This window comes from Ursus maritimus, unplaced genomic scaffold (genome assembly GCF_017311325.1).
Source record: "Ursus maritimus isolate PB19 unplaced genomic scaffold, ASM1731132v1 scaffold_1, whole genome shotgun sequence".
NCBI classification, from domain to species: domain Eukaryota; kingdom Metazoa; phylum Chordata; class Mammalia; order Carnivora; family Ursidae; genus Ursus; species Ursus maritimus.
Genome location: NW_024423343.1, coordinates 105,034,066 through 105,060,789, shown reverse-complemented (window position 1 = coordinate 105,060,789; position 26,724 = coordinate 105,034,066). Strand labels below are relative to the sequence as shown.

Here is a 26,724-nt window from a genome sequence, read left to right as displayed (position 1 = left end):
AAGTTTAAACAGTGCAGCCGGGAGGGCAGCAGGAAGAAGGTGGCATGTGGCTAGGGCCTGAACCAGGCAATGGGGGGAGGATGAGAGTGTCTGGGAACAGTGCTGCACGCAGAGGGAGGAGCAAGTGCAAAGGCACCAAAGTGGGGCAGCTCTGCATATTTCAGGAACAGCCAGAAGGCCCGTGTGGCTGTAACGAGTTGTAAAAGGGCTGGAGTGTGAGCTGGGGTTAGACCGCGTAGGGCTTTGAGAGCCCTGTATGGGCATCAGCTCTTACCCTGAGGTAGACGGGAGCCATGGGAGGATTCTGAGCAGGGGAGTGACATGAACTGAGACGCTGACAGGATTACACTGTGCAGGGGAAGGGGACCAGGGCGGCGGGGGGTAGTGGTGGTGGTGTTGTGATAAAACCCAGGGTGGAGAGGTGGTGGCTTGGACTCTTGGGGAAGTGGTGAGAAGTGGTGGGCTTGAACATACTTTCTAGAGATTACTGGCAGGAGTTGAGGACATACAACAAAGGACTACAGCGATGGGCCGAAGAATCTGAGCTGCAGAAGGGAGGAGGTGAGAAATGAAGGGAGGAGGCCTGGCAGCAGAGGTGGGGGTGCCCCTGTTCTGAGCAATTGCCTGAGTGGAGATATGGACTGGACATGGGCACGAGCTAGGAGTGCCAGGGGCTCTGGAGAGCAGGGTGACTGAAATGGAGAATGGGGTCACTCGTAGTGTCCCCTGCCAGGGAGTGACCGTAGGAGTTGGTGGCTGATGCCAATTGCAGGAGTTGAGGTAAGTCCCCTGTGTGCATGCACAGCATTGAGAATGACTGTGGCCGTGTGGGAGAGAGGCAGCAGGGGCAATGGCCTCACCCCAGAGAACAGGATGTTTGCGTTTTAGAAGGAAGGGGCTCTTGGGGAGGAAGGAGTGACAGTGCCTCGGAAGTAGCCTCTGTCTCCACACTGTGCCCAGGGGCACAAGAGTGTGGGAGAGAAATGCAGTGTGCTTGGGGGGCCAGGCTGATCCTCCCCCACGGGACAAGATGCTGAAGGAAGGGGGCTTGGTGATGCAGTCTGGGGGCTTAGGGATAGAGATGCCAGGCTGTGCTGAGGGGCTGGTCAGCAGGGAAGCCCTGAGCCACACCGGAGAGTGCTGGGGCATCCCGTGTCCTTGGCGTCTGTGTATGGGAGGCCTGGGCACTCTTAGAGTTGTCTGTATGTGCCTCTCTCTTCCATCCAGCTGCTCTTCTCTTCCCGTCATTCAGTCCCCAGAGGGACCTTCTGATGATTCAAGGTATAAAGTCAGTGGCATCTAGGCTACAAGGGGCCTGAGAAGCTGAGTCATCTGTCCCTTTCCTCTGATCGATGTTGGGTACAGGCTGGTGTGTCTGGCCAGATGCCTGTTGGTTCTTCTGCTGAAGATCTAGTCCAAGTTCCACTGCCTGACATTTCAGAACTTCTGGATGCCTACAGCCCTTATTTCAGGTACAAATCCTCCCAATTTGCCTTTAATCCTTGTTTTTCATGTTCCGACCGCCTGGCTGCTAGGAAGCTCCAGGGAGGCCTGAGCGCTGTACCATGCCATCGCGACTCTGGGCCTTTGCAAACTCCTGCTCTGCCAACAAGCTTAGATCATGTCACCTCCTCTAGAAAGCCTTCCCTGACTTCTGCAAAGGGCCTGTGTGCTCCTTCCTCTATCCCTGCAGAAGGCAGTCAGCTTTCTCATAAATATTTAGGCTTTACATAGACCACATGTGGTCTCCGATGCATATTCTTCTTTGTTTTATTCATTGGTTTGTTTGTGTTTTTTTTTTTTTACAGTATTTTAAAAATGTAAAAACCACGACTCTATCAAAACGGGCCAGAGGCTGGGTTTAGTCTGAAGGCTGCAGTTTGCTGAACAACTTGTTCAAATCACAGCTGTCTCCGCACCGACTTTTAACTACTAGAGGGCAAGGACTGTATTTTATATACCTCAACATCTGACACAATGCTGCGTGAACGAATAAGTGATGTTGCATAAAATATCCTCTGACATGTCCCAGCTGACTCTTTTATCATTTTTCTGCACACCTGCCTCTCACATGTTAAATAAATAATCTCCTTAAGAGTCTCCAAGTCAGCCATTAAACAGTCCTTCCACAGATGCACACTAAGCTTTCAATGATATTAATGGATGTCATTTATTAAGCTCCTGGTATGCAGCAGGCCAGTGTAGAGTCCTGGGGACACAGAAGTGAAGCCAAGAGACGTGTGTGTGTGTGTGTGTGTGTGCGCTCACACAAATGACTCAAGTACAGGTCACTCGGTCTCTGCGCAGCCCAGGGTCACACTGACGTGCCCTCTACGGTCTCTGCTCTCCAGGTGGATCACGTGCACTAATCCTTACCACTTCTCTGGAGGACTTAATTCACTTAAAAAATCATATAATTGCATTTTCAGCATAATTAGGTACCTAATTACATGACTAAATGTCCTCGATCAGGCTGCATGTGTAAATAATGATGATTTAGTTAGCCATGCTTTGTTATTGGCTTTCCAGAAGGCTCATCAGTTGGTGAACAGGATGTGGAAAATGTTTTTCTCCTTCCTTCACCAGGTTTGATGGACAGGAGTGGCAGAGCCCTTTCCTGGTGGGAGAGGAGCAGGGTGGGGAGGAGAACAGGAGGTGGAGGGCACTCCTATTGCCTGGGGTTCTCGGTTCAAAGCCGCAGGTAGAGCCTGTCAGATGAGGGCATGAATGCCCACATTCTAAAGACAGACAAGACCACTTCCCCCCAAGATGTGTTAAGGGAGGCCAAAGTGGCCCTGAGACAGCTGGACCTCCAGAATACAGACCAGAAGGGTGAGATGTGGTGAAGATTCTGGAAGGAACGAAAGCCACAGAAGTAGGAGGCATGCATGGCTCCTCTTCTCTTCCCTGGAATATTTCTCCTCCTCCCAAGCCAGTGAGGGCACCCGCAATGAGGGATGCAGCTTTCTCTCCACCCTGGGCGGAGGTGTGCTAGGACTCACGGTTCTTACACATGCAATGGATCATGAGAGAACCTACTATGGAGGGCAGTTGTGAGGATGACATGAGATGATGCATGTAGATGGCGCAGTATGATTTTATATGCAATACCTGTTAGCTAGTACTGTGAATGATATTTCTGTGGTTTGTTTTTTAAGCTGGACTAGTGTTTGAAAGGGAGGGTACATTTTGACCTATATATTGTGATGTATTGCTTGGGGCAGTGAAGAGAAGGGCAAATGCACATCAACACACTGCTCTACAGAAATCATCTTAAAGTGATTGAAGAGGGCATTGTGATGCACAGTACAGGGAGTGTGGATTGTGGTGCCAGAGAGGTTTGGGTATAGGTCCTGGCTCCTGAGTCCCACCTGCATGTGACCCTCTCTAATGCTCAGCCAATTCACCAACACAGAAGGATGCATCTACATGGTTCCAAGAGAGGCACTGCTCGACACATGCAAGCTCTTATCATTCCCAGTTATCTGAGCATAGTTCCTGCACATGCGTGTGTACACACATATGACCCCTGGATGCGGGGTCCTTATGGGGGAAGAAGAGGGCAACAGTGCTTGTGACTTGAGGGTAGGAGTGCTTGTTTATCTCCTGGTATAGTTGGGCTTCCAGATGCTTCCCACTCTGCTGTTAGCCCTCCTTTGTCCTCTGGGTATCAGGGCAGAAAAGCAGCTTCAAGAAGTTACCAATTCACCTCATTTTGCATCTAGCACCAGAACCAGGAAGCTGGCTGCCCTCAGTCAAGCCCCTGTGCTGTCTTTGTGCTTGGGGAGGAAAAGCTATTTCTCTTCACTTCACCCGCCCCACCACCCCTCCACCCCATCCTCCCACTGTATTTCTGGCTGATGAAGATACGTCTCAATCCATCACTCTGGCACACTCCTGTTCTGTCTTCCCAACCCCCCGTTCAGGTCTTATGATTTATATTTCCCCAACATTAATCTTTTAAAAGCAAAGAAGCTATAAACACATACATAACTCTTCCTCCTGTCAGTTGAAATCCCATGACACAAATCAACTGCCATCTAAATTAAATGCTTCTTTCACAGAAAATGATAAATGCCCTGGAGACCAATCAAGAAAGCCAACAAACTTACACTTTGTTTCACTTTGGAATTTTGCAGGTAGTGTGGTTAAAGTCCAATAATTGATTATATCTCAGGACCAACACGAGTAGTGAATCGGATGTTTTAATACAGCTGATATGGACAGGAGACTTTGTGCATGTTTCCTCATCAGGGATTTTAACATACTAATGCAGGGTTGGAATCTAACATAATCTTAGGGGAAAAGGGTAAGTACAGACACAATTTACTATTCTGTCAGACTGATATACTACTTTCTTAAGCAAACCAAGTAACAGAGTGAAAGCACAGTTACCAAAAGAGGCACCAGCCTGTTATAGAGTTGGATCTGTTTGACTAGTTAGGATTAAGGCTCCCAGATACATCAGGTCATCTAAGAGCAGATTTCAAATAATTTTATCCTTTTTATCAGGGATGGTTTCATATTTTTAAAAATGCAGTTTTTAATTCTACACCTTTCAAATATCTATTTTGGGTGGAATATAGAAGCTATGTTTTTAGGAGAAGGAAGGAGAGATATGAATGGCTAATCCAGTACATATCTTGGGTTTCTTTTCCTCTTTTCCTTTTCCATGTCATATTACTTCTTCTACCATCACTACCACATTCAATATCATTAATGAACTTCATTATTCATCTCATTATGGGAAGAAGAGAATCTTTTTTTTTTTTTTTTTGAGAGAGAGAGAGAGAGAGGGCAGAGAGCATGAGTGGTGGTGGAGGGGCAGAGCGAGAGGGAGAGAGAGACAATGATGGAGCCTGACTCTGGGCTCGATCTCAGGACCCTGAGATCATGACCTGAGCTGAAATCAAGAGGTGGATGCTTAACTGTCTGAGCCACTCAGGTGCCCCAGGAAGCAGAGAATCTTAAAGGTCAGGTTAAAGAAACTACATCTTCTATTGTAGGCCATTAGCAAGTGAGAGATTATGGAAAAGGAGATTCTCTGGAAATTCTGAAATAATACAGGGATGGAGAGGAGAGCCTTTTCTCTTCCAAGTTTAGAAGAGCACTTGGAAGCCACCAAGAAAGGATCAGCATGACACAATGAAAAGACTAACATGACTGAGAGTAGTGGACATGAGCAGAGAGGTATGGGTGTGAGGTGGGAGGTCCAGGAAGTCACACTTGACAAGGCTGGGAGACTTGAGGGTTAGACAGTTTGAGGTTCTGACAGGAGTGTGATTAGAAGTTAAGTGAAGGAGATGGTGTGATAGAAGAGATAGGAGGGTTATGAACAATGATTTATTATTTTGTATTAAAATAAATACAGTTAATGAATAACTTCCATAATTATACAATAATTATATTGTAATTATGTAAATTATTACAAAATAAATATATCACTTGAAGTATTAAATATTAGGATGTGTTTCAGATTTTCAAATTTATGTAAAAAATAGGTTTTTAATGATTGTGGGAGGCATCCATGTAAGGATGGGATGACTGAGTAAGAAGGGGATCTTGAAAACGCTTGAAATAAGGATGCTTTTTAAGACTAGAAGTGCTCCATTTACCCAGAGGGCTTTGCACCCAGGCACCTGGCCTGGGAGTTGAGGCAGTGAGTATGTGGGTTCCTCCCTCAAAGCAGGAGACTCTTGTTTGTGGTTCTCAACTCTGGCTGAACATCAGAATCACATGGGACCCTTTAAAAAACACCCATGCCCAGGTCCTATCCTCCTAGAGTTGCCAGATAAAATGCAGAGCACCAGTTAAATTTGAATTTTAGATAAAAAACAACAAATTTCTTAGTATAAGTATGTCCCAAATATTACAAGACAGCTCCATAGACTGCTTGGTTCTTTTGTCAGCTTACCAGATAGACTGGGAGTTTTCTAGGGGGATACACCCGGGGGAGAGCCCTGGGATCTCTTGGGCCCCAGCCCAGAGCCAGAGGCACAAGCTAGCCTGAATTCTAACATTATTATCTCACATGTTCACATCCCTCCTGCTTGTCCCACAAGAGGCCACTGTATGTCACATAGATTCTAATTTTATTTCACACCTCTAGGCTTTGGCTTATGCTGTTCCCTCTGCCTGAAATGTCCACTCCACCTGGCCTACCTGGTGAACGAATGTCTACACATCAAGAAGGATGTCTGTCCTGACCTCCCAGTGGAAGTGACCTCTTGTTACTATGGAAAGTCTCACCAAGTACGTCAAAACAACTCTGGGGGTGCAGGAAGGGCCATGGCACCTTAGTCTTTGTACCCTGGTATTTTGCAAGGTGGTCATCAAAAGGTTACTGACAGAAAGGTCTTCGCAGCAGACCAGATTGAAATGCAGCAGGAAAAATCATCCAGAAGAGAGCTTATGAAAGCAGGAGTTTGCAGTGATTGCTAAAACAACTGCTGAGCACCTGCTAGGTGCTAGGTGGTAAAACCATCTTTTGCATTTATCTCTCTACACCACAGAACTTTTACATACACTAATCCTTTGGCTAATCATTAGAGAATGACTACCAGTGATGGTTTGGTTAGTTTCAGGGAAGAGATTGGAGAGAGACTGTTTCCCCCAACCCTGGCTATCCTTGTGCCCTTACCCTTGATCTGTCCTTTCTCTAGCTCTTCAGGCTTTGTCACCCTTGGTGTCTGAGAGTTGCTCATTTCTTGGTATTCTGGCGATAATCGCAGGCCTTGAGCTCGGTCTCCAGGTCAGGGCACACTATCGGCACAGTCCCAATTTGGGCATTTGTCAGGAGCCGCAGCTTTCCCATCAGGTCTGCTTTGATGGAGCCATCCTGGCAGGTCATCTGAAGGCTCAGGCCTCACTCCTCAGCACTCATCCTCCCGGCCCACTCTGAGTGGCACCCCCTCCATGGAAGCTTCTAGTCACTAGGCCAGCTCTCTGGGAGGCCCTGCCTGACCCACCTGCCTAGAGGCTGCCGCATCTGCCTTGTCTTGGAGGGCCCTTCAGACTCTGTTTGCATCCACGTGCATCAGAGCCTGGGGCAAGGGGCAGCTGGAAGTCAGTGGGGCCCATGCCTCTGCTTTTTATAGTCTGTTCCATGCCGGGGATTCACTTGCATCATCTTCCACTCATGATGCTTCTCTCATTCAAAACCCACTCTCATGGGACAGACATAAATCATGAGTTCCTCTCATTAGCTGAAATCCCCCAAAGAACCTTGCCAACAGGCATTGCCCTCCCTGCTTTATATAATACGAAGAGACTGAGTCTCAGAGACATCATCCGTTGCCAGGATTCAAACCCAGACCTGAGCCCAAGGGTCTACTGCTGCTCACCTCTGCCAACCCTTGGCCCTGCTCCCAGTGTAGTGCTGAGCCTGGTAATGGGACCCTGGTGGCCGGTGGCAGCGATATGCCCTCCATCTGTGGAGCTTGTGTGCTCCTGGCAGGGCACTGGACACAGCGGTTCTCTGAGGTGGGGATGACCAGCCCATCTTACAGAGGGAAGAAGTCCAGAGAGACAACTTTCTCAAAATCAGTCTGCTCCCCTAAAGATGGGAAAGTTTAACAGCTTAAAGGAAAAGTAGTTAACTTTAGAAGATAAAATTGGTTGTCATCCAAAAGAGGGGTGTGTGTTGTTTATGTGTGTGTGTGTGTGTGTGTGTGTGTGTGTGTGTGTGTGTGTGTGGTGGCAAGGGGAAGGGATAAGTCTTTGCTCTAATTCAAACTGGAGCTCCCAGGAGGGAGGAAGGCAGCCTGAGCTTCTGGGGCCAGCAAACCTGACTTCAAACCTGACCACACCATAGGAAATGAAATTTCTTAACACCTTCCCTCTCCTAGCCTCCATGTCTGATTGAAAAATGGGAACAGTTGCATGCCTCCCGGAGGACTCTGAGTGGGCTTGACCCATAGATGTAGTCCTGATATGTCCATGGGAGGTGCCAGCTCCCACTGCCATGTCCAAGTCCCCCAAAACTCTCTAGATCCCCTTCTCCATCAACCCTTCTTGCCAAAACTTTACCCCCAATTGCTCCCCATAGGTCCTGCTGACTATGGCCAGAAGTCTGTTTGGTGCTTAGGAATGGAAAGAAGCTTCCTGGGTGTCACTGCTCCTGTTTCTGAGGGGTTGGGCCCTGGGAACTGGTATGAGAAAGCATCTGGTGAGCGGCTGGGCCCAGACCCACTTTATCAGCCCCAGGCCCACCAGGTGGGGCACTGGATGGATCTCCCTGCAGCTGCCTGATAAGAGGCTCAGCTCTGCTTTCTTACTGCCTAGAGCCTTATCAGAGGCCAGCCTGGGTGAAGGTTCCATTGCCCTCAGTGTGAATAAAGGGGAGGGAAAAAGGCCCCCAGAAGAAATATAATGTCCTTGCACTCAGACACAAGCCGGCTACTTGCCTGTGAGTCTGAGACCTGCTGGTATGGATGGAGAGGGGCTCAGGACAAGGCACCACAGGCTTCCTTAGGCAAGAGTGAGTGGACACCCTCATGCACACTGGGTCTGAAGCTTACAGAGACCTGAGCTCAGTGAGGGTGCGTGCTGCCTTTCACATCTCCTGACTGGGGTGGCTGTGTGTGTGCATGTGTGTTGGGGGGAACAGGCAGTGATTAAGCCTGAAGCATTTGTCTCCTTAGAACTACAGCACATAAAGTGCATGATGTCACAGAGAGGAGCACACTGCCTGCCTGCCCGTGAGTCTGCAGAGTTCCAGAGATTATGGGATCAAGTTACATCTGAATCCTAGTGCTGGCTGGACCATGTGCTATCACTGTGCCCTGGAGACAGACTTTACATTTTTCCAGGAACACTCTGGATACTGAGTTGTATGAGGACCCCAGGATCCTCTTCTAAGCAGGTGTGTAACAGCACTGTCCTTCCCGGTGGGCACATGAACAGCCTGCCCTGGCACCCTGGCACAGAGAGAGTCCGATAAATGCTAATGCCCTCTCCACCCCTCCACCCTCCGCTGTACCAGGCTGGGAGAGGACAAAGTGAGATAGGAAATGTGAATGGCTTTGCTCTGTGCCAGTGATTCCAAGCATAAACAGTTGCTCAGGGGGCCTGATTTCCAGCAGGGTGCTCGGGTGGAGATGAGAAGTCAGTCACTTCCATAGAAGCTGGATTCTCGTGCTGGGATCATATTATGTGAGGAGAGGAGGCACTCCTGTGTCTGTTTACTTGGCTTTGGTCACTTAACTGAACTGCTGTCTGGACTGCTTATCAGACTAAACAGAAACATGTGCAAATATAAAGCAGGTGCAAATAACCTCTTAACATCTTTTGCATTCTTATGAACCTGACTGCTAGTACGACTTGCCGGGGTGGGGGAGTTGTATTAATGCCTATCTTGCACATGGGTGGTGGGGGTCGTGGGGGTGGTGGGGTGAGAGTCTGAGGTGGTGGAATCCTGGGCTCTAACCTGAGGTTTCTGAGCTGGTCTCTTCAGTTCTCTGATTTCCCGGAGAAGGAGCCTGAATTTCTGGGCTGTGCTTTCATTCCGCTGGGGAAGACTGGGTGAGGCTGAACATGGCGTAGGGACTTCCTTCACCAGTGAGGTGGCAGCTTGGACCCCAGGAGCAGCAGGCTGGACCACTCTTGTCCATATGCTTTCATGGTTCTCTCTTTACCCCCTTCTAGGCCAGACCTTCCTCCTCAGGGGAGAAGGTTGTTGCTCTGTGCTCTCTGCTGGGCTGGTACCCCCGGGTTTCCACGGACCCAGAGCTGCAGGTGAGGGTCTGATCCACATCCTTTTGCTCCAAGCTGCTCCATCAGGGACCTGAGTGCCCTGTGAATTGCAGGTGCATGGGGCCCGGGGCTCTGCACTCACACTCAGTCCCTGCAGAAAACCTTCAGACCCAGAAGATGCAACTAGCAATTTCAGAGAGTCTTCTGGAAGCTGGCCTCTGTGTGTGCACACACCTGTGCGCTCAACTAAGGCATCTCTCAGGACAGCTGAGGACAAATGGGGTCTTGGTAGAGTCCCCCCTAGCTTCCATCCCCCTGCATTTCGGGCACTCCTTAGGAGTTCCCTACATTCTCCCCCCGCCCCCACCGTAGGTCATTCTCACCACATGCCATGGCTCATCCAGGGCCTCGCTCTTAGTCTTTTGCTGGAGCATTAGCTCCAGCTAATTAGCATTATCTGAGATGCTCAAGGGCTCCTCTCTCAGGGTCAGGAGCATTCTACCAGGAGGTTTCGAGGCCCCAAAACTTGGGAGGATGGTGGAATTCCAGCTGCTACAAGTGTTAGGAGATAGTCCCATTGTCTCTTTGCCACATCTCCTGTCTGTCTTCATCTCCTTCTTACCACTTCCCAACCTCCTCTCCCAGTCACACTGCCTCTTGGTTGTTCCTTGATCAGGCCAGGCCTCCTTCTACCTCAAGGCTTTTGCACTTACTATGCTCTCTTCCTATTATGTCCTCTCTCAGATATTCCTGCTTGACTTCCTGGCTTCCCTTAGGTCTTTCTCAAACATCATCTCTCCCAATGAAGACTTCTCTGGCCATGCTCTTTAAAATGGTACCTCCCTTGCCTCTCTGGGCTCAGACCTAGTTTGTGGTGAGATGGCTAAATGCACCAAGAAGGTCAGAATCATGGGTAAATATGGGACCCATTATGGTGCTTCCCTCAGGAAAATGATGAAAAAGATTGAAATAAGCCAGCACACCAAGTACACTTGTTCCTTCTGTTGCAAAACCAAGATGAAAAAATGAGCTGTGGGGATCTGGCATCATGGCTCTGCATGAAAACTGTAGCCAGTGGTTCCTGGACCTACAACACCACTTCTGCCGTCACAGTAAAGTCTGCCATCCAAAGACTGAAGGAGTTGAAAGACCAGTAGAAGTTCCACCATTTGAAACATTGCTAGCCTATAATAAATGAGTTAATTTATGTAAAAAACAAAACAAAACAAAATTAAATAAAATGGTACCTCCCTCATCCCTGGCCTTCCTTGTCTCCCTTCTTGACTTGATTGTTTTCTCTAGCACTTGGCACTATCTGATGTACTGAACATTATCCCCATGTGTCTAGTGTCTATCTGTCCAAGCCCCATAGAATATAAGCTCCCGTTTGTGATTATTGCTAGCTTGTTCACTGTCATATCCCCAGAACCTCACATAGTTGGTCCTCAATACATGGGCATGGAATGTAATTCCTGGCTTACCAGCTACCTGGTGTAGGTGACACAGGTAAAGAACATGGGTTTAGACTCAGGGACACTAAGGTTGAACTTTGATCCACCATTTGGTAACTGGTCAAATGCGGACACACTTCTGAGTATCTAGCTCCAAATCTGAAAAGAGAAGTGATAACCTCCCAAGGGGGTAAGAGGTTTCAGTAAGGTCTGGGGCAATGCACCTCACCCAACACCTGCCATGTGGAGAGTTATCCTTCTTCCCTGCCTGGGCTGTGGGTGAGAAGCACCGTTTTCTGAACTTGGGACATGAGCTGGCTGGCCCTGTAGCTATAGATCTCAGGGGGAGCCTATCTCATATGTTGCCTTTCCTCCCACTCCTGTCAAGGTGAGTGAGGATTTTCTGCAAGGCAGCAGCAGAGCCCCCAGTGCCTGTACTGACAGAGGGGTGATTGGAGGACAAGAGACAGTGAAGACTACAAGAGGGGCCCTCTCCTTGGTGGCTTGGGCCCTGGCAGATCGAGTGATGGGAACCAAGGCACTTTGTGTGTCCCCAGCCTGGCCCATGTGGGCCTCCCCAGCTGATGTCTGGTCCTTGACCTTGACTGCAAGTCTTTCTTCCATGGCTTCTTATCCATCACTGGGGTGGTGGTAACCCCCAGAGAGAGGGAATGGGGCCCAGGTTGGCTCTAGTCCTGAAAGTTGAGCCATTAGAGATTCTCTTGTTGGTTTAAGTCAGGAGTTGACAAACCTTTTTGATAAAGGGCCACATGGTAAATAGTGTAGGCTTTGAGGGCCATATGGTCGCTGTTACAAAAAAGCAGTCATAGACAAATGAATGGGTATAGCTGTGTTCCAATAAAACTTTATTTATAAAAACAGGTGGCAGGCTGGATTTGAGCTGTGGGCTTAAGGTTTGTAGACCCCTGGTTTAAGTCTCTGTATCACTGAGTCTCTCCCTTCCTGCTCAGGCTAATATTTACTGAATATTTGCCCCATGCTAAGCCTGGACTTTACCTATATTTTCTCATTTAAGATGCCCACAGGGAGGAAGACATTGAGTGGCGAAGCTGCACCTTGAACCCAGGTCTGTCACACTGGAGGCCTGAATTTTCACCTGTGCAATGCACAGCTGTCCGAATGCAGGCAGTGGATGAGTACACAAGCATCAGGGACACAGAGGCCAAAGGGGGTGAGATCATTATCCTGAGGTTGTTCTCACAGCTTAGTGGTGGAGCCAACAGTAGCTGACAAGGTGGCAAGGAGGGGTGATGTCCTGCCTCTGAGTTAAACCTTCCACAGGGTCAAAGCCATCTGTGCCGCTGAGGGCAGTGGCCCGGGCCTCTCTGACTTGGCTCTGTGTACCTTCTCTGGCCAATAGCACGGATTGTCCAGGCCCTGTCACAAAGGGACTTTCCAGGGAATCCCGAGCCCTGGGGGTGTTGGGTCCCAGAACAGGATAAATGGCCACTGCTGGCTACATTGTAAGGGCTTGGTGCAGGGAGGCCAGAAGAGGTCTGGGAAATGTCCTGCTGCAGTCCAAGCGTCCGTGAGAGGGGGGTTGTTGGCTCAGAAGGAGATATCATGAACTGAGACAGAGGAGAATGCTACCCTGTGCTCATTCCCCCTTGGGGAGGGCCCTTTCACGGGAGCTCAAAGGAGAACCATGGGGGACCCTGGAGGCAGGAGGCAGGGCAGTGAGAGGTCAGCCTTTTATCTGCGCAGACAGTCAGACTTCTGTTCCCACAGCCCCTGGACAAGGAGGGCAAGATAAGGCCAGGAACTCAGATAATTGTGCCTCCAAGGCGGTGCAATTTCAGAGTTGGCTTATCCCAAAAGCACCACCCTGGAAACGGAGGGAAGAAAGAACAGTGAAAATAGGCAGGCGGAGACCAAAGCCTCAGGAAATAAATGGCCCCGAAGTGCTCTTGAATGGGAAACACAGCCTCAGGGTGTCTGAACTTTGAAGGAAGACTGTGGATTCTGTCCCCCTTTGACTGTCCTCCAAGATGGATTTTGACTTTTTCCAGCATTGTTTGTTTTCTCAGTGAGTGACAAATATCATTTCACTCAAATAAGTCCTTTAAAAATAGCATGTTCCAAAAGGTCTTTTTGGAATTTCCATAATTGTTAAATAGGAAATGTCCTAGGGGTAATTACCAGAGCCTGATACAAGGAAATGTAGTTAAAAAGCCCATTCGAACCAACTTTCTTTCCCTCCTCCTGTGAAAGAAAACTTTGTTCTCCTTGGAAACTCCCTATACTCTGCACATATGAATGGTGGTCGTGTGCAGGGGTTAAAAGATGGCCCAGAGGTTGGATGTCCCCGGGCTCAAATCACAACCCCGCCACTCACAGCAATGTCCTGTGTCCTGAAGATGGGGTGCCACCCCAGCACCCCCCTCACAGTGAGGGACAGTGGCTTCTGGTGAGTATGACCAGTAAACATTTGTGCAGCTCTTCAGACAGGCCAGCTCACCCTGCATAGCATGGGTACCCCGTATATTTACATGATATTTTTCCTTTTTTACGTCTTGCAATTTGTCTTTACTGAAGTCATTCCCCAAAGTTAGAACATTCTCAACAATCAACATTGATCATTGACAACTTGTTTCTTCAAGCATTAAATCTTGATACAAGATAAAATTATATCTAGCTAAGTAGAAACTCACCATAATTTAATATTACCTACCAATATTAGCTAGTATTAGGTCATAATTTACATTTGGGGAGCTATATTACTTTAAGTTATTCTTTAGATATCTAGATATCTACTTAGCTATTTCAGTGAATAATCATAAGACAAAGGCAATTTGATCTGCAGCCTGAATTCGTGTGATAAGAAATGTCTCCCTAGGAGGATTGGTTGTTTTTTTTTCCTGTTATGATATGTGTCTTGCTGCTCCAAGAAGCCCAACAATGCTTTGAGGGCAGGGATCTTGTCTTATACTTTATTTGTCTTCTTTTTTTAAATTTTATTTATTTATTTATTTATTTATTTATTTATTTATTTATTTATAATAATTTTTTATTATATTATGTTTGTCACCATACAGTACATCCCTAGTTTTTGATGTAAAGTTCCATGATTCATTACTTGTGTATAACACCCAGTGCACCATGCAATACATGCCCTCCTTAATACCCATATTTGTCTTTTCCTTAATCCCTAGGAAAGATTAGAAGGATGTATGTTTCCACTGATGAACCAGGAATGTATATGGTGGTTAGTAAAAATTTGTGCATAAATTGCTTTCATAATCGATTCTTCTGTCTAGTTTCCTTTCCAGCTTCTCAGATTTTCTTCATGGAGTCTGAGAACTGGGGTTCTGAAGTTTGATAAAAACTGTGCTTATGGAATTAGTTGGTAGAGTGATTGACAGCTGGGCATACATTACAGTCTGGCTATAGGCAAACATTTAACCACAGTGAGAACAAACTCCCAAGTATCATCACCGACAACCAACAATGACTAGATGTCAATGAACCACTCTGGCTTAAGCACCAGGCACCAAGCAGGAAGGAGTTCATAGACTGGGTTCACAAAGCCCTTGGTGTCCAGCGATAATTTGAACATGAACTATCACAAGGGGCCCCTGAAGTGTGGTCACCTGCCTCTCATTCTCAGCTCGACTACATCAGATAGGCTTTTATCTCTTTTATATTTCCAGACTTCATCTAAGAATTTATTCTCTGGAAATGCCATTTCTGCTGGAAAAAATTGCAATGGAGATTTGTAGCCATGACACCACTTTCTCTCTCTCTCTCTCTCTCTCTCTCTCTCTCTCTGTGTGTGTGCGCGCGCGTGTGTGTTTGGGGTGGAGACCCCCGGTGAGAAGCTACTTCTTTTGGAGTTTCAGGGATACATGGCCTTTATTCCAGAGGGGACCTGCATAGCTGCATGCACCTGAACCAGGTGTGGCCAGTGGCTTGAAGGGTATTTTGAATTCTTTTGCCCTCTGATGTTCTTGGGTCTTGCTCCCCAACTAGGCTGAAGATCTTTTGAAGATAGGGTCTGTGTCTCCTGTATCTCCTGTGTGGTCCCTTGCACACAGGTGGTGCTCACTGCACAAAAATCAAAGTGCATCAGATTGAATGATGGTAATCTGAAGGTGATGCTCTGGACTGGATTCACCAGAAGCTGAAGGCTCATGGATTGTGTCACCTGCTTCCCAAGGGGACCCTGAAGATTTGGGACTTATAAAGGGACCCCAGATGGTGTAATAGGCTGGGAGTGAAGAGTGGTGTGTACAGGGGTCAAATCTGGAAACTGGCCCTGAATTTAACCACTGATACATGTAGGTGCTGCATCGATAACCTGCCAGAGGGAAGGTTGCCTTTATTAATGGACTTAATAGCTTGTTGTCTTTGTTAATAGACTCTGGATGGGTTCAGGGGGTGGGGGGGGGCGGAGGCATGAAACAGGCAATGATGAGCCCAAATCCCAGATCACCAAAACAACCTTGCTGACTTCTTTAGACCTGTGTGTCCCTGTCTGCCACATGAGGCAGGTGGTTAAGGGGATCTGGCCTGAACACTGCATTGACCTCAGATGAGATCACAGACAGAAGAGGCTTTGAGAAGCAGAACGTACTGCCGATAGTCAGGTGTACTGCAGAGATACCAGGCTGAGGCAAAGAGATGGAAGCAGTGTCTGAAAACCGGTGGCAGAGGAAAAAGTTTCACAAGCATGCCCGAGGCCAAAGATGCTGTAGGCAGCACATCTCACATTTGTTTCCAGCAATCTCTGTGAGGTTAGTAGGGCCCATAAACGAAATGTCTGTTCACCCTGCCCCAGGCCAAACTAGAACCCAAGAGAACTCCTCCTTGCCTTGAACCTGGCAGTGACGCCAGTCTGTTGCTGAGGACCACAAGGAAGTGGTAAAGGGTGTGTGTGTGTGCATACTATATGCACCTGTTCTTGTGTGTGTGTGTGTGTGTGTGTGTGTGTGTATGCACGTGCGTGTATGCCAAGGTACAGGAGAATGTAGGGCCAGTGTCAAAGTTTCTTCCTTTTAGTGACCCTACAGTCCCAGAATCAGCTCCTCAGCATCACCCCCATCCTGTCCCCCACTTAAGAACCTGAGGAATGAGTTTCTGAGGTACAAACAGTGCGCTCCCAAAGGAATCAGAGACCTGCGTCCCCGTCCTGCCCCACCTACTACCTCTGGCTGTGCAAAATTCTTGTAAGTCACTTAGCTTCTCTGAGCTTTACTTTATTTCCTCTCAAAGAGGGAGAGTAGTCTCTCTTGAATGAAGATGGGGAACGGATTTGAAAAGACCTAGCAAACTATAACACACAATACAGTAATGGTCCTGTGGCTTGAAATATTTTAACACAAGACAAAGCTGCCAGCCCAGGGGTGGTTCTGTGGTGGAGGCATTCCAGGAATCGGCTAGGAATTGGTGGGGTCTTTATTCTCTCCCAGTGCCCTTGCAGTGAACCTGGGAGGCAGCTGCCCACTGCTTCCCCAGGGGAAAGTGAGACCTCTGTGTGGGTTGGCCTTGGCAGGCAGGGCTCTCACGGGCACAACCCAGCCCTTGTGTGCCACCATGGGCACTTCATTAGCAGCTGCTGGGCTGGCAGGTGTGGGCCGGCAGAGGAGGGTACAGCTGAGCACAAGTGGCCTGGGGTGGGTGGATAAAGAAAGGCCTTTTCTTCTGAGGCAGGAGAGTGACCTCAGGGCTGCACAGAGCCGAGCAGAAGGGCATGGGGTCATGGGCAACTCATCCCAGCATGGGGGTGCCGCATCCCACAGGTGGAGGGAGACACACCTAAATCAAGGCTGGACAGTGCCAGTGGTGCACAGTGAGGGCCTGGAGACACAATCTCTTGAACCTCAGTTTCCATATTTCTAAACTGGAATTAATATTACATCTGTGCAATGTCTTCAATATGAAACAAGGTACACATATATCCTCACTGGGTATGGAGCAGGACAGAATGGGCACTCAGCAAGTGCTCTTCACCACCCATCCCTTTGTGCCTGTGTGAAGATCCATGCCATCTGGAGTGATTCGTGCCCCCCCATATTTATCTTTGCCCAGATCTCTCTCCCAACTGTCTTCCAGCTGTCATCTGGATGCCCCACGAGTATCTCAAAGTCACCTCCGCTCTAGAGAGAATCTTCCTACCCCTTTCCTCTTGGTCTTATATATATAATTCTACAGTGAACATGAAATATTTCTGTAATAATGAAACATGACAAAGAAAACTTATTTTTCTTTAAATTTTTAAGTGAAGATCAACTTAATTACATGGCTTAAAAAGCCAAGAGAGTAAAAGAAAGATACCGGGGGGAAGGGGGAGGGAGAGAGAGAGTGAGTCCTGGCTCCCCTCAAGCATTTACTTTTCAGTGAATCTCCTGAGGGCAGAGGTTAAGGGCAGGCACAAAAACAGCCACCAGGCAGCTGGCCAGCCCAGGGGGCCTGCAGGGTTAAGCAGGATAGCCAGGGGAGGAGTGTGACGATTCCAGGTAGGGCAGCCATGCAGAAGTGGTCAGAGTGCCGGGAGCAGGACAGAGTGCTGTAGGGAGAATGGCAATGCAGGGACTGGCAGGTACCCAGCCCTCGGCCTCTGGCGCGCTGAGCCAGGCAGGGATGCAGGGCCTCTTGGGCCCGGGTGCTTTACCTTCATGAATCCCTTCTCCCCCAAAATATTAAAAGTCATATTTTATAGTGGCATTCGTCTAAAGATAAATGTAATGTTTAGTATTAAAAGTTCATTTTTTTCTTTTGATTTTAAAAGAAATACACATTTTTGTGTATCTCTAAGAGCACCATGGGTCTTAGCCACTTGCCTACTATGCAGGTTAGCCCTGGCTGAGCCCTTCCTAGAAAAACCCTGCCATCTGTGAGTGTGTGTGTGAGGGGTCGGCTGGCTCTCTGCAAGTCATGTTAGTTGCCTCTTGGGTTTCAGTATCATCATATGCAAAACAGAGATAAAAATACCTCCCATAGGGCGGCTGGAGGGTGAAATGAGATAACTTACGGAAAGTGAAGCCTAGCTTCTCTCCTTTGAATCAGGGAGACAGTCACTATAAGAGGAGAGTGGGTCAGGATAATTTACGGAATTTGTACAAAAGGAAAAAAAAGAGACTATGATATTGAAAAAAAAAAAGATTACTCAGGATTTCCAGCCATAGCTCAAATTAATTCACTAAAATGAGAATTTGGTAGAAGCTGAAGGAGGGCAATTCAAATGACAAGTCAGTCTCAGGGTGTGATCAGAGGAAGCAAGGCCCAGGTTCCCTGCAGTTCAGGCATGGGGTGTATGCTGGAAAAGGGGGGAAGAGTCTTCCCAGGAGAGAGGGGAGCCCAAGCTTTAAGAAGCACCTGGCAGAGTCCTTGCTGTGAACCTGGATGAATGGCAGCATTGAGGAAAAGAAAGAAATGAGCCATGAGAGAAGGCATTGAAAGGTGGTGGGTGAACCGGGCAGGGGGCTCCACGGGTAGGAGGCTCCACGTGCACACAGGTCAGAGTGAACAGGCAGTGCGGGGCAGGGTGGGGACAGGCCAGTGCACTGAGCCAAGAGGGGCTCTGAGGCCAGTGGGTGGGGTGGGGGGAAGGCAGGGGATGTGAACACCGAGACCCACAGTACTCTGTGTAGATAAGGCTTGACTTGCATTGGTTGGACCTTCACATTCACTCATTCATTCATTCATTCATTCACTCATTCAGTGTTTTTAAAGAGCCTACTCTTTCCCGTGGAGAACAAGACAGCTGAGCTCTTAGTGTTCAGGTGAGGCTAAGGTAACAAGGATGGTCCCCCCAAGTACCATGTAAGGAAGCTGACTGCAGAGGGTAAGAAGTTTGCTGGAGCCAGAGCTGGTGTGAGAGGTCACAGTGGCCTGCATGTGTTCTCTGGGCTGCCTGACCCCCCACCGCACCCCTCTGATAGAAGCATGAAGGAGCCCACCACCCTGAGGGGTGTCAGTCACAGCTCAGAAGGGAGCAGCTTGCCTTACTCTGGCACTACAGACGTGGGCACACTGTGCCATCCTGTCCTTGGGTGCTATGTTTGGCAAACTGGGACAGAGACTGGGAAGGGGGGAGTGAGCCAGCATTCACTTAGGCCACATGCAAGCACCTGGTAAGTGGCAGAGATGAACATGTACCAGGTACTATATTAGGAATTTTATCTAGGATAATACATTCAATCCCCAGAACAAACCCCTGAGGTAGAAAGGTGGATCAAGAATAGCTATAGAATTTATGGGGCCCAGTGCAAAATGAAAACAGGGGCTCCTCTACAAATTTTAAGAATTTCAAGATGGTGACGGCAGAGCATTAACAGAGCACATGTGGGGCCCTCCAAGAGTGGGGATCCTGTGTAACTGCATAGGACAAAGCCAGTCCTGTCCTGGAGGATGAGCTGAGGTGCAGGAGGCCCAGCCCACCAACATATTTGAGGCCATAGGCAGGTCAGAATGGGTTCAGACTCACACCCAAATCTTCGGATTGTAAAGCTGGTGGTCTGACCTCTTCATTACTAGCAAATAGGTGCAAAGTGAATTTTAGCTAAAGGTTTTAGAAAGTACGGAAGGGGGACCTGAATGTGAAGCGTGTGCTTGCTGAAAGGTGGTGTGCACGGTTCTAGCATTTGGTGAGCCTCTCAAGAGAAAGTACCATCTCATAGCCAGTGGACTTTGCTGCCTGGTGAATACAGAAATCACAGACTGGGGCTTAAAACAAAAGGCAGGCAGGCATGACTGCATTATCTGGTTTTGATTTAACAAACCATTACATCCTTCACTTTAAGACTCTGGTGAGATTACATGTGCGCACAGCTAAGATGTGAAGTTACTCCATTCCAGGAGAAAATTTTTCCAAGGGGGAGACGTGGCAGTCCTGAGGCCTGGAGTTGGCTGGCAGCTGCACACTTGGACCCCTCTTAAAAATGTGCGTTGTATGCAGGAGAAGGGAGAGCAAGGGGCTCTGGCTGTCTGTGCTCTCTACAAGCGATGTGCTGGTCAGAGCTTCACATTCTAAGTGGACGTAAAAGGTCTCCATCAGGGTATGAAGGGTGCAGTAAGATGACCTGGTAGCCTTGCCCAGGGTCTTTCCCCATGAGTACCCTGAAGTGCCAGCTTCTCCCTTAGGGACCTATAAGGTTCCTGGGGTATGTCCACTGAGGTCCAAATAGTGGTCGCCCACCATGTTTTGGCACTAATAGAAAGAAGGTGTGGCTTTAACTACAGAAGGACTTCGCTAGAGAATCAGAAACAAGAGAGAATATAATAAAGTGTTGTAAAGGGCTATTAATCATAGTTGTTTTAAATTTCCAGTGTGGCAATTCCCTGCTACGCCTGGTTCTGATGCTTGCTCTGTCTCTTCAAATTGTATTTTTTGCCTTGTAGTATGCCTTGTAATTTTGTTGACAGCCAGATGCGATGCAGTGGGTAAAAGGAATTGCAGTGATGTGGAGGTGGGGTGGAGGGAGGGGAGGTGTCCCATAACCCTATGAGTAGATCTCTATCTTTCAATGAGCCTGTGCCTCTGAACTGTGAACTTCACGAGGGTTTCTATTCTTTTTTCACCCCTTAGGTGGGACAGGATGGGTAGGATGGGCTTGAGATGGGTAAAGCCCTTCCTCCAGGTGAGATAGGTTCTGATGATACCCCTGCAGGTTAAGCTCTGGTTAGCAGCAATTGACCTTGAACAATGTAGGGGGTTAGAGGTGCTACGCCCCTCAAACAGCTGAAAATCCATGTATAACTTGTGACTGCCCCCAAAACTTAACTAATTGCCTACTGTGGACCAGAAGCCTTACCAATGACATAAACAGTCCATTAACATATTTTGTATATGTATTATATACTGTTTCCTTACAATGAAGTATGCTAGAGCAAAGGAAATGTTAAGAAAATCATAAGTAAGAGAAAATACATATACAACACTATACTGCATTTATATATAAAAAAAAAAATCCACGTATAAGTGGACCCACACGGTTCACACCCCTGTTGTCTGAGGGTCAACTGTAGCTTCCACTGAGGCTGGCCAGGTGCTCTGTTCAGAACAGGTGCTCGGGTCTATTTCAAGATGTGTTCTTTTTCCTTCTCCTGCTGGAAGCTTGAGGGGATTTTCCTCTGATAAATACTGAGGGAACCAGGTTGAGCTCTAGGAGGTAAATCTCACAGTACTGTGGGGGTCCCCTATGACTTGGTCCCCATGGAGTTTCTAACTCTTGGAGTTGTCCACACTGAGTCTCCAGCAATTCAGTCAGCCTCACAGTCACTAATGAAAGGGGGTGAAGATGTCAGGTCAGGAAAAAGGGCAGGTTGCAGTGCCAGGCAAGTGGACCATGAGTCCTGCTCTGCTGTCACTCAGGCAACAGGGTCTGTGTGTGGGGTGGTGACAACCCCACACATTCTCTGGGGAACTCATGCAAGGGCCCTGCCGAGCCCACTCAGCCTGCGATAGAATCAAGTGTCTTGAGCTTGGCTCCTGCTAGCATGAGAGGAAACCCACTCTTGTCAGCATCTGCCATGGCTACGATTTTGCACACTATTTGTACTGGACGAATGTACAAAAATGAAAATGCCTAATGACGAAGGGCAGGAGTCAGCACTCCCTCAGAAGTTCAGATTACATGGAGATCTCAAGAAAACACTAGGCAAAGATGTTGGGGTGTCAGGGGAGAATAGGAAATAAGAAGCATGGGAGTGGGAAAGAGCAAGGTGGTGAGTGCTGGGGCCAGCAACCCTGCTCTTAGAGTTGGTTTCATTTTGACTTTCTGTCCATTTTAACTTATTATTCACTGGCCTCCATGTACATGCCAAGTTATGGACTTGGAGCTACATAGTGTATGATTTTTAAAAGGTGTTTCCAGCATGTGGAATGGACACAGGCCTGGGATCATTCACCTCTCTGTGCCAGACCCCAGGGAGGGGGCAGGTGGGGTTATGGAGCCCCTTGAGAGGTCAGAATTTCCATGAAAGGGACAAGTCCAGGAATTTGTTGGGGTGGCAGTGTACTCAGGCCAAGGTGGGTGGTTTTCTAGTGTTCAGGGAGGGCCCAGGGAACTTTGGAGAATAACCCAGGTCTTAAGGGATGAGCAGGAGTGAGGCAGGCAGTGTGTGTGTACATGGGTGTGAACGTGCGTGTGTATGTGTTCATGCATATGTGCGTGCAGGAGTACCCAGAGAGGACTGCAGGTGAAGCTGGAGAGGCAGAGCAGTCCCAGGCATCAGGAAAGGCCATAGGAGAAGGCTCTAGGGGACAGCCTTAGCAGGCTGTGGAAGGCACGACGAAGGGCAGCAGCTGGCCTGCTGTGGGTCAAGCCCAACTGCAAAACAGTGGGCAGTAGTTGGAACACAGGCCTGGCTGAGGAACCGTGGATTGGTTGGTAGGTTCTGAGGATCTGTGCCACACACAGTTCTTCCGTGTGCAAAGCTACAGTTGTGATTTCCCAGGCACAGCCCCTATGGTGCTGGGTGGCAGAATGCCCTGTCCACATGTACCCTAAGCACACCTCAGCTGGCCTCTGCTGGCTCTGGGGTCTGACAGCCTATGTCCACAGCCTGGCTGTGCCCTCAGTGCCAGGGAGCCCTAACATAAGCCATCCCCTGAACCTCCAGTGTTTCCTCTGCAAAACAGTTAAGAAAATGCCCATGGGACCAGGAAGTGGAGAGGTGACCCATGCAAGGCCCTTCTAAAGGGCTCGGCATATAGGTATTGATATTCTTGTTATATTATCAAAAGCAAAACCAGCAGCTGCCTGTAAGGAAGACTCTGGAGATTAGCAGCACCCGCAGGCCAGGTTTGCTTTGATAAATTCTGTTAACAACAACAGCCACGGATACCACTATTCCTGGGCATGATGCCAAGCCCTATTCTCTCGTTCGTCACATGACTCCTGGGAAGTAGCTGTTATTATTCCCACTTTCAGATGAGAAAACTGAGGCTCTGGCATATTGTGTACCTCCTCGAAGCTTGCAAGTGCTAGAGGTGGGTCCAAGCCCAGGACTGACTTCATAGCTCTGTGGGGCTCAAGCCCTGCTCTGCCTCCAGGTCACTATAAGAGAGAGGACACTTCATAAACTTCTTCCCTGGGGGTGGGGGACCTCATAGGAAATGGGCAAAGGCCATGAACAGGTACTTCTCAGAAAAAGAAATGCAATATGTTGTGGAGGTATGAAAACATGCACAACCTCCTCTTTCTCTCAAATAGATAAATAAATAAATAAAATCTTTAAAAAGCTGGGGAGGCAATTGGGTGGCTCAGTTGGTTAAGTGTCTGAGTCTTGATTTCGGCTCAGGTCGTGATCTTAGGATCCTGTGACTGAGCCCGATGTCGGGCTCAGTGCGGAGTCTGCTTGTTCCTCTCCCTCTACTCCCCTCCGCTCATGCTCTCTCTCTCAAATAAACAGATAAATAAAACCTTTAAAAAACAAGCAAGCAAAAAACATGCACAACCTCACTTATAATTACAGAGGTACATTCAGAAGTGACAATGTTTTACTTATCAGATTTGCTAAGGTGTAAACTGCACAGTGTGAATGAGGGTGTGAGGAAAGTGACTTTCATTGGCTACTGGTGGGTGTTAAAAATTCATGTGACCTTTTAGAGGGTAATTTTTTAGTATCCACCAACATTTTAAATGTTCACACTCTTTGTCCCAGAAATTAAATGTGTGTGTGAGTGTATTTATCCTAATCGTATACAAACACATATACTTACACATATATGTGTAAATACATAAACCCTACTTAACAGGCTGTAATGGCAGCACTGTGTCTGGTTTTAAAAAAAATCAAATAAAGACTGTCCACAATCTAAATGTCCATTGGTGAGGGAACTAGTTAAATAAAATAACCAATTCATTCATATATTCATACTATGCATACAGCCCTGAGAAGAATGAGTTAGTCTATATATAATGATGAATTATGTTCTTCAGCATATATTCTTACAAAAAAAAGCAAGATGAAGTAGAATATATAAAATAAGTTTCATTTTGTAGAACAAAAAGGAATTGTATATGCATATGATATTTCTAGAAGGCTTCTCATAAATCAATAAATTGCTCTTGAGGTGGGATGGTATCTTTTCCTTCCATATGATTAAGTCTTGATTCATTGTTCAAATTTGTTTTTAGTTGGTGCTTGTGGGGCCCATTGTGTCACACAGTCTCTAGAAGGCGTTTTGGTTGGGGCTGCAGATGGCCATTGGATACATGTACGCATATCTGCCATTGAAACAGGGAAACTGATTTGGATTGCCACCTTCCCCCTGCTGCCTCTTCCTTCTCATTGTAGATGGGCTGATGTGCTTCCACTGCAAACACAATGCCTCTTATCTCATACCCCTCTGTTTCCCAGGGTGCGCTGCATGTCCCCAGAAATAGTTGCCCAACCATGGGCACCCTTGGAAAGGTCCAGCTGCTAATGGTGCCAATGCCATGTGACTCCTACTGCCTTGGATATCTGGAGGGGTTGAGCAATGGTTGAGATGAAATTTCATTTGGCACTTAATGCAATCCTTCTGGCTTCTGCCAGAGGCAGTGAAATCTATATAAAGTTGACAAACCTGATCATCTCCTCACTGAGTGTTGACCCTTTCCATCCAAGGGCAAGGCAGTGGATTTCTGTACATGACTCGTTTGCAGTACCTGTTGCATTTGGGCTTCTGGGAGTTGGCTGAGGCCAGAGGGGTAGGGCAGGTCTGGTGGAGCAGGAGCAGAGGGTCCTCTCCATTCTAACCTCTGCTTCTGAGAAGCAGTGATGTAAACTGAGACAGGATATAGACACATCCTGCCTGAGTTAGCAGCAAGAAAGAGGGCCCCAGGGTTCTCTTACAGCAAAGAGCCTGCTGTAAATCAAGTCCTAAGGGGAATCTAGAATGGTATGCAAGCTAGGGTTGCATCCCTGTGAGCTCCGGAAGGGAAGTGTCTGCAGCCATTGGTCAAGGTCTGAAACTTGAATCTTAGAGAACTGCTGAAGAGAGGGTGCAGGGCTCCTGGTGAGCAAGCCTGTCCTCTTCAGCCAGGGGAATGGCAGCAGGCCTGCACTTCCTCAGTGCCTCTACTGGAATGATTACAGTGGCTTCGCCCTTCAACCCTGGCCAGGACATACACATACAAGTTCACTAGAGTCTGACTCCCACACACTCACAGAAACACACATGCAAGCACGAATGCACATGAGCTTCCGTACTGGTCTAGTTTAAAATGAAAACAAAGACGCCTGACATTTACCGAGCCCTTAGTATGTGTCAGTCTCTGTGCTGAGCCATTTACAAGTTCTGAATTCTCACAACCCAAAGAGGAATACCCTATGATTCCCATTTTGCGGATGATGAAGCTGGAGCTGAGAGAGAGGCTAGCCTGCAGCAAGCCCCTGGCTAACAGGTGGCACAGCTGATCCCACAGCAGGCAGTGGGGCCCTGGCTTCAGTACTCTTGACCCGCACACCCAGACTAGCCCAGCACCCTCACGGGCACACGCATGGCCATGCATACACAGGCACCTAGCCACAGTCCACTACGCTCAAGTTCCACTGGTGAGGCCACATAACCACCTGGATTTCAAAGACTTGTAAAGGAGTGGGTGTCTCCAGTACCCATCTTATTATCATATTAATTACTTAACATGATTACACTATAGACTCAGAATGTCTCCCCTCTGAAAGTTTCTAATGACCAGATCTAGCCAGGGTGGGGATAGAAGGGATAAACATTCACTGTTTTAAAAAGAAAATTTTAGTTTTTTTAATTGCAAAAGCCCACTGGCAGGGCGGGTGGGGGGAGTGGAGGCCCGGCAAAGTTTCCCAACATCCTCACAAAGCAGCTCAGGGTATAGATTTACCGTTAGCAGGAAAGCATGTGCCCTCTTAAAAACAAAGAGGAATTACAACGCCCCAAAGGGTCAAGGCGAGCCTATGCCTCCGATGCCTCCGCCATGTGTGTGTCCCTCCCCGGGGCCCTGAGAGCAAGTCAGGGCAACCGCGGAGTTTACTGAAGTTTATTCTGAATCCGCCCCCGCGTCCTGCGCGGCCCAGCAAACAGCGTGCTACGTCCTCTCCCTCCTAGTAGGTCCCTTACTTACTAGTCTAGGGACCAGTTCCTGCGGCAGATACTTAGCGGCCACCGCACAAAGACGCAGAGAGCGGACGGCGAGCGGGGCGGTGGTGGCCAGGCGGCCCCTCCAGGCCCGGGGGCGCAGAGCCAGGCCGGGCTCGGCGGCGCCGGCTGCGGTCCGCCGCTGAGCCCGAGCTCCTGGCCTCCGTGGGCCCGGCAAGGAGTGGGGTCCCGGGGACCCCGCGGAGCGGCTGACCCTGCAGGCGGTGGGTACTCACCAAGGCGGGGCCGCGACGTGCCGTTGACGCTGTTCATCGCCGACGGGTGCGGGGCGCCGGCCGGACCAGGGGCCGAGGGGACAACCGAGTGGTGGCGAGGGTCGCGCCGGCCTGCTCCTGACCCTCAGCAGCGGGGAGGAAGCGGCACCTGTGTCACGCTCCTCAGACGCGGGCCGAGGGGAGGGGCTCCGGCCCGAGATAGGCAGACTTCATTTATTTTTTTCCTGCAGACTTGGCTGGTGGGGTTTCCACCCTTTTCTTTCTTTCTTTCTTTCTCTTT

The 26,724-nt window shown here is 48.4% G+C and overlaps 1 protein-coding gene and 1 pseudogene across 1 annotated transcript in view; one reads left to right on the top strand and one right to left on the bottom strand.

Moving 5' to 3' along the window:
- GYPC (glycophorin C (Gerbich blood group)) overlaps positions 1-26,724 on the bottom strand; it is a 43,043-nt gene extending 16,319 nt beyond the window's left edge. Inside the window, exon 1 of the mRNA XM_040619125.1 lies at positions 26,445-26,724. Within this exon, the coding sequence (XP_040475059.1) occupies positions 26,445-26,481 (37 nt within the window). The 5' untranslated portion in view covers positions 26,482-26,724. The remainder of the gene's footprint in view (positions 1-26,444) is intronic.
- On the top strand, positions 4,681-10,948 carry LOC103658577 (annotated as a pseudogene).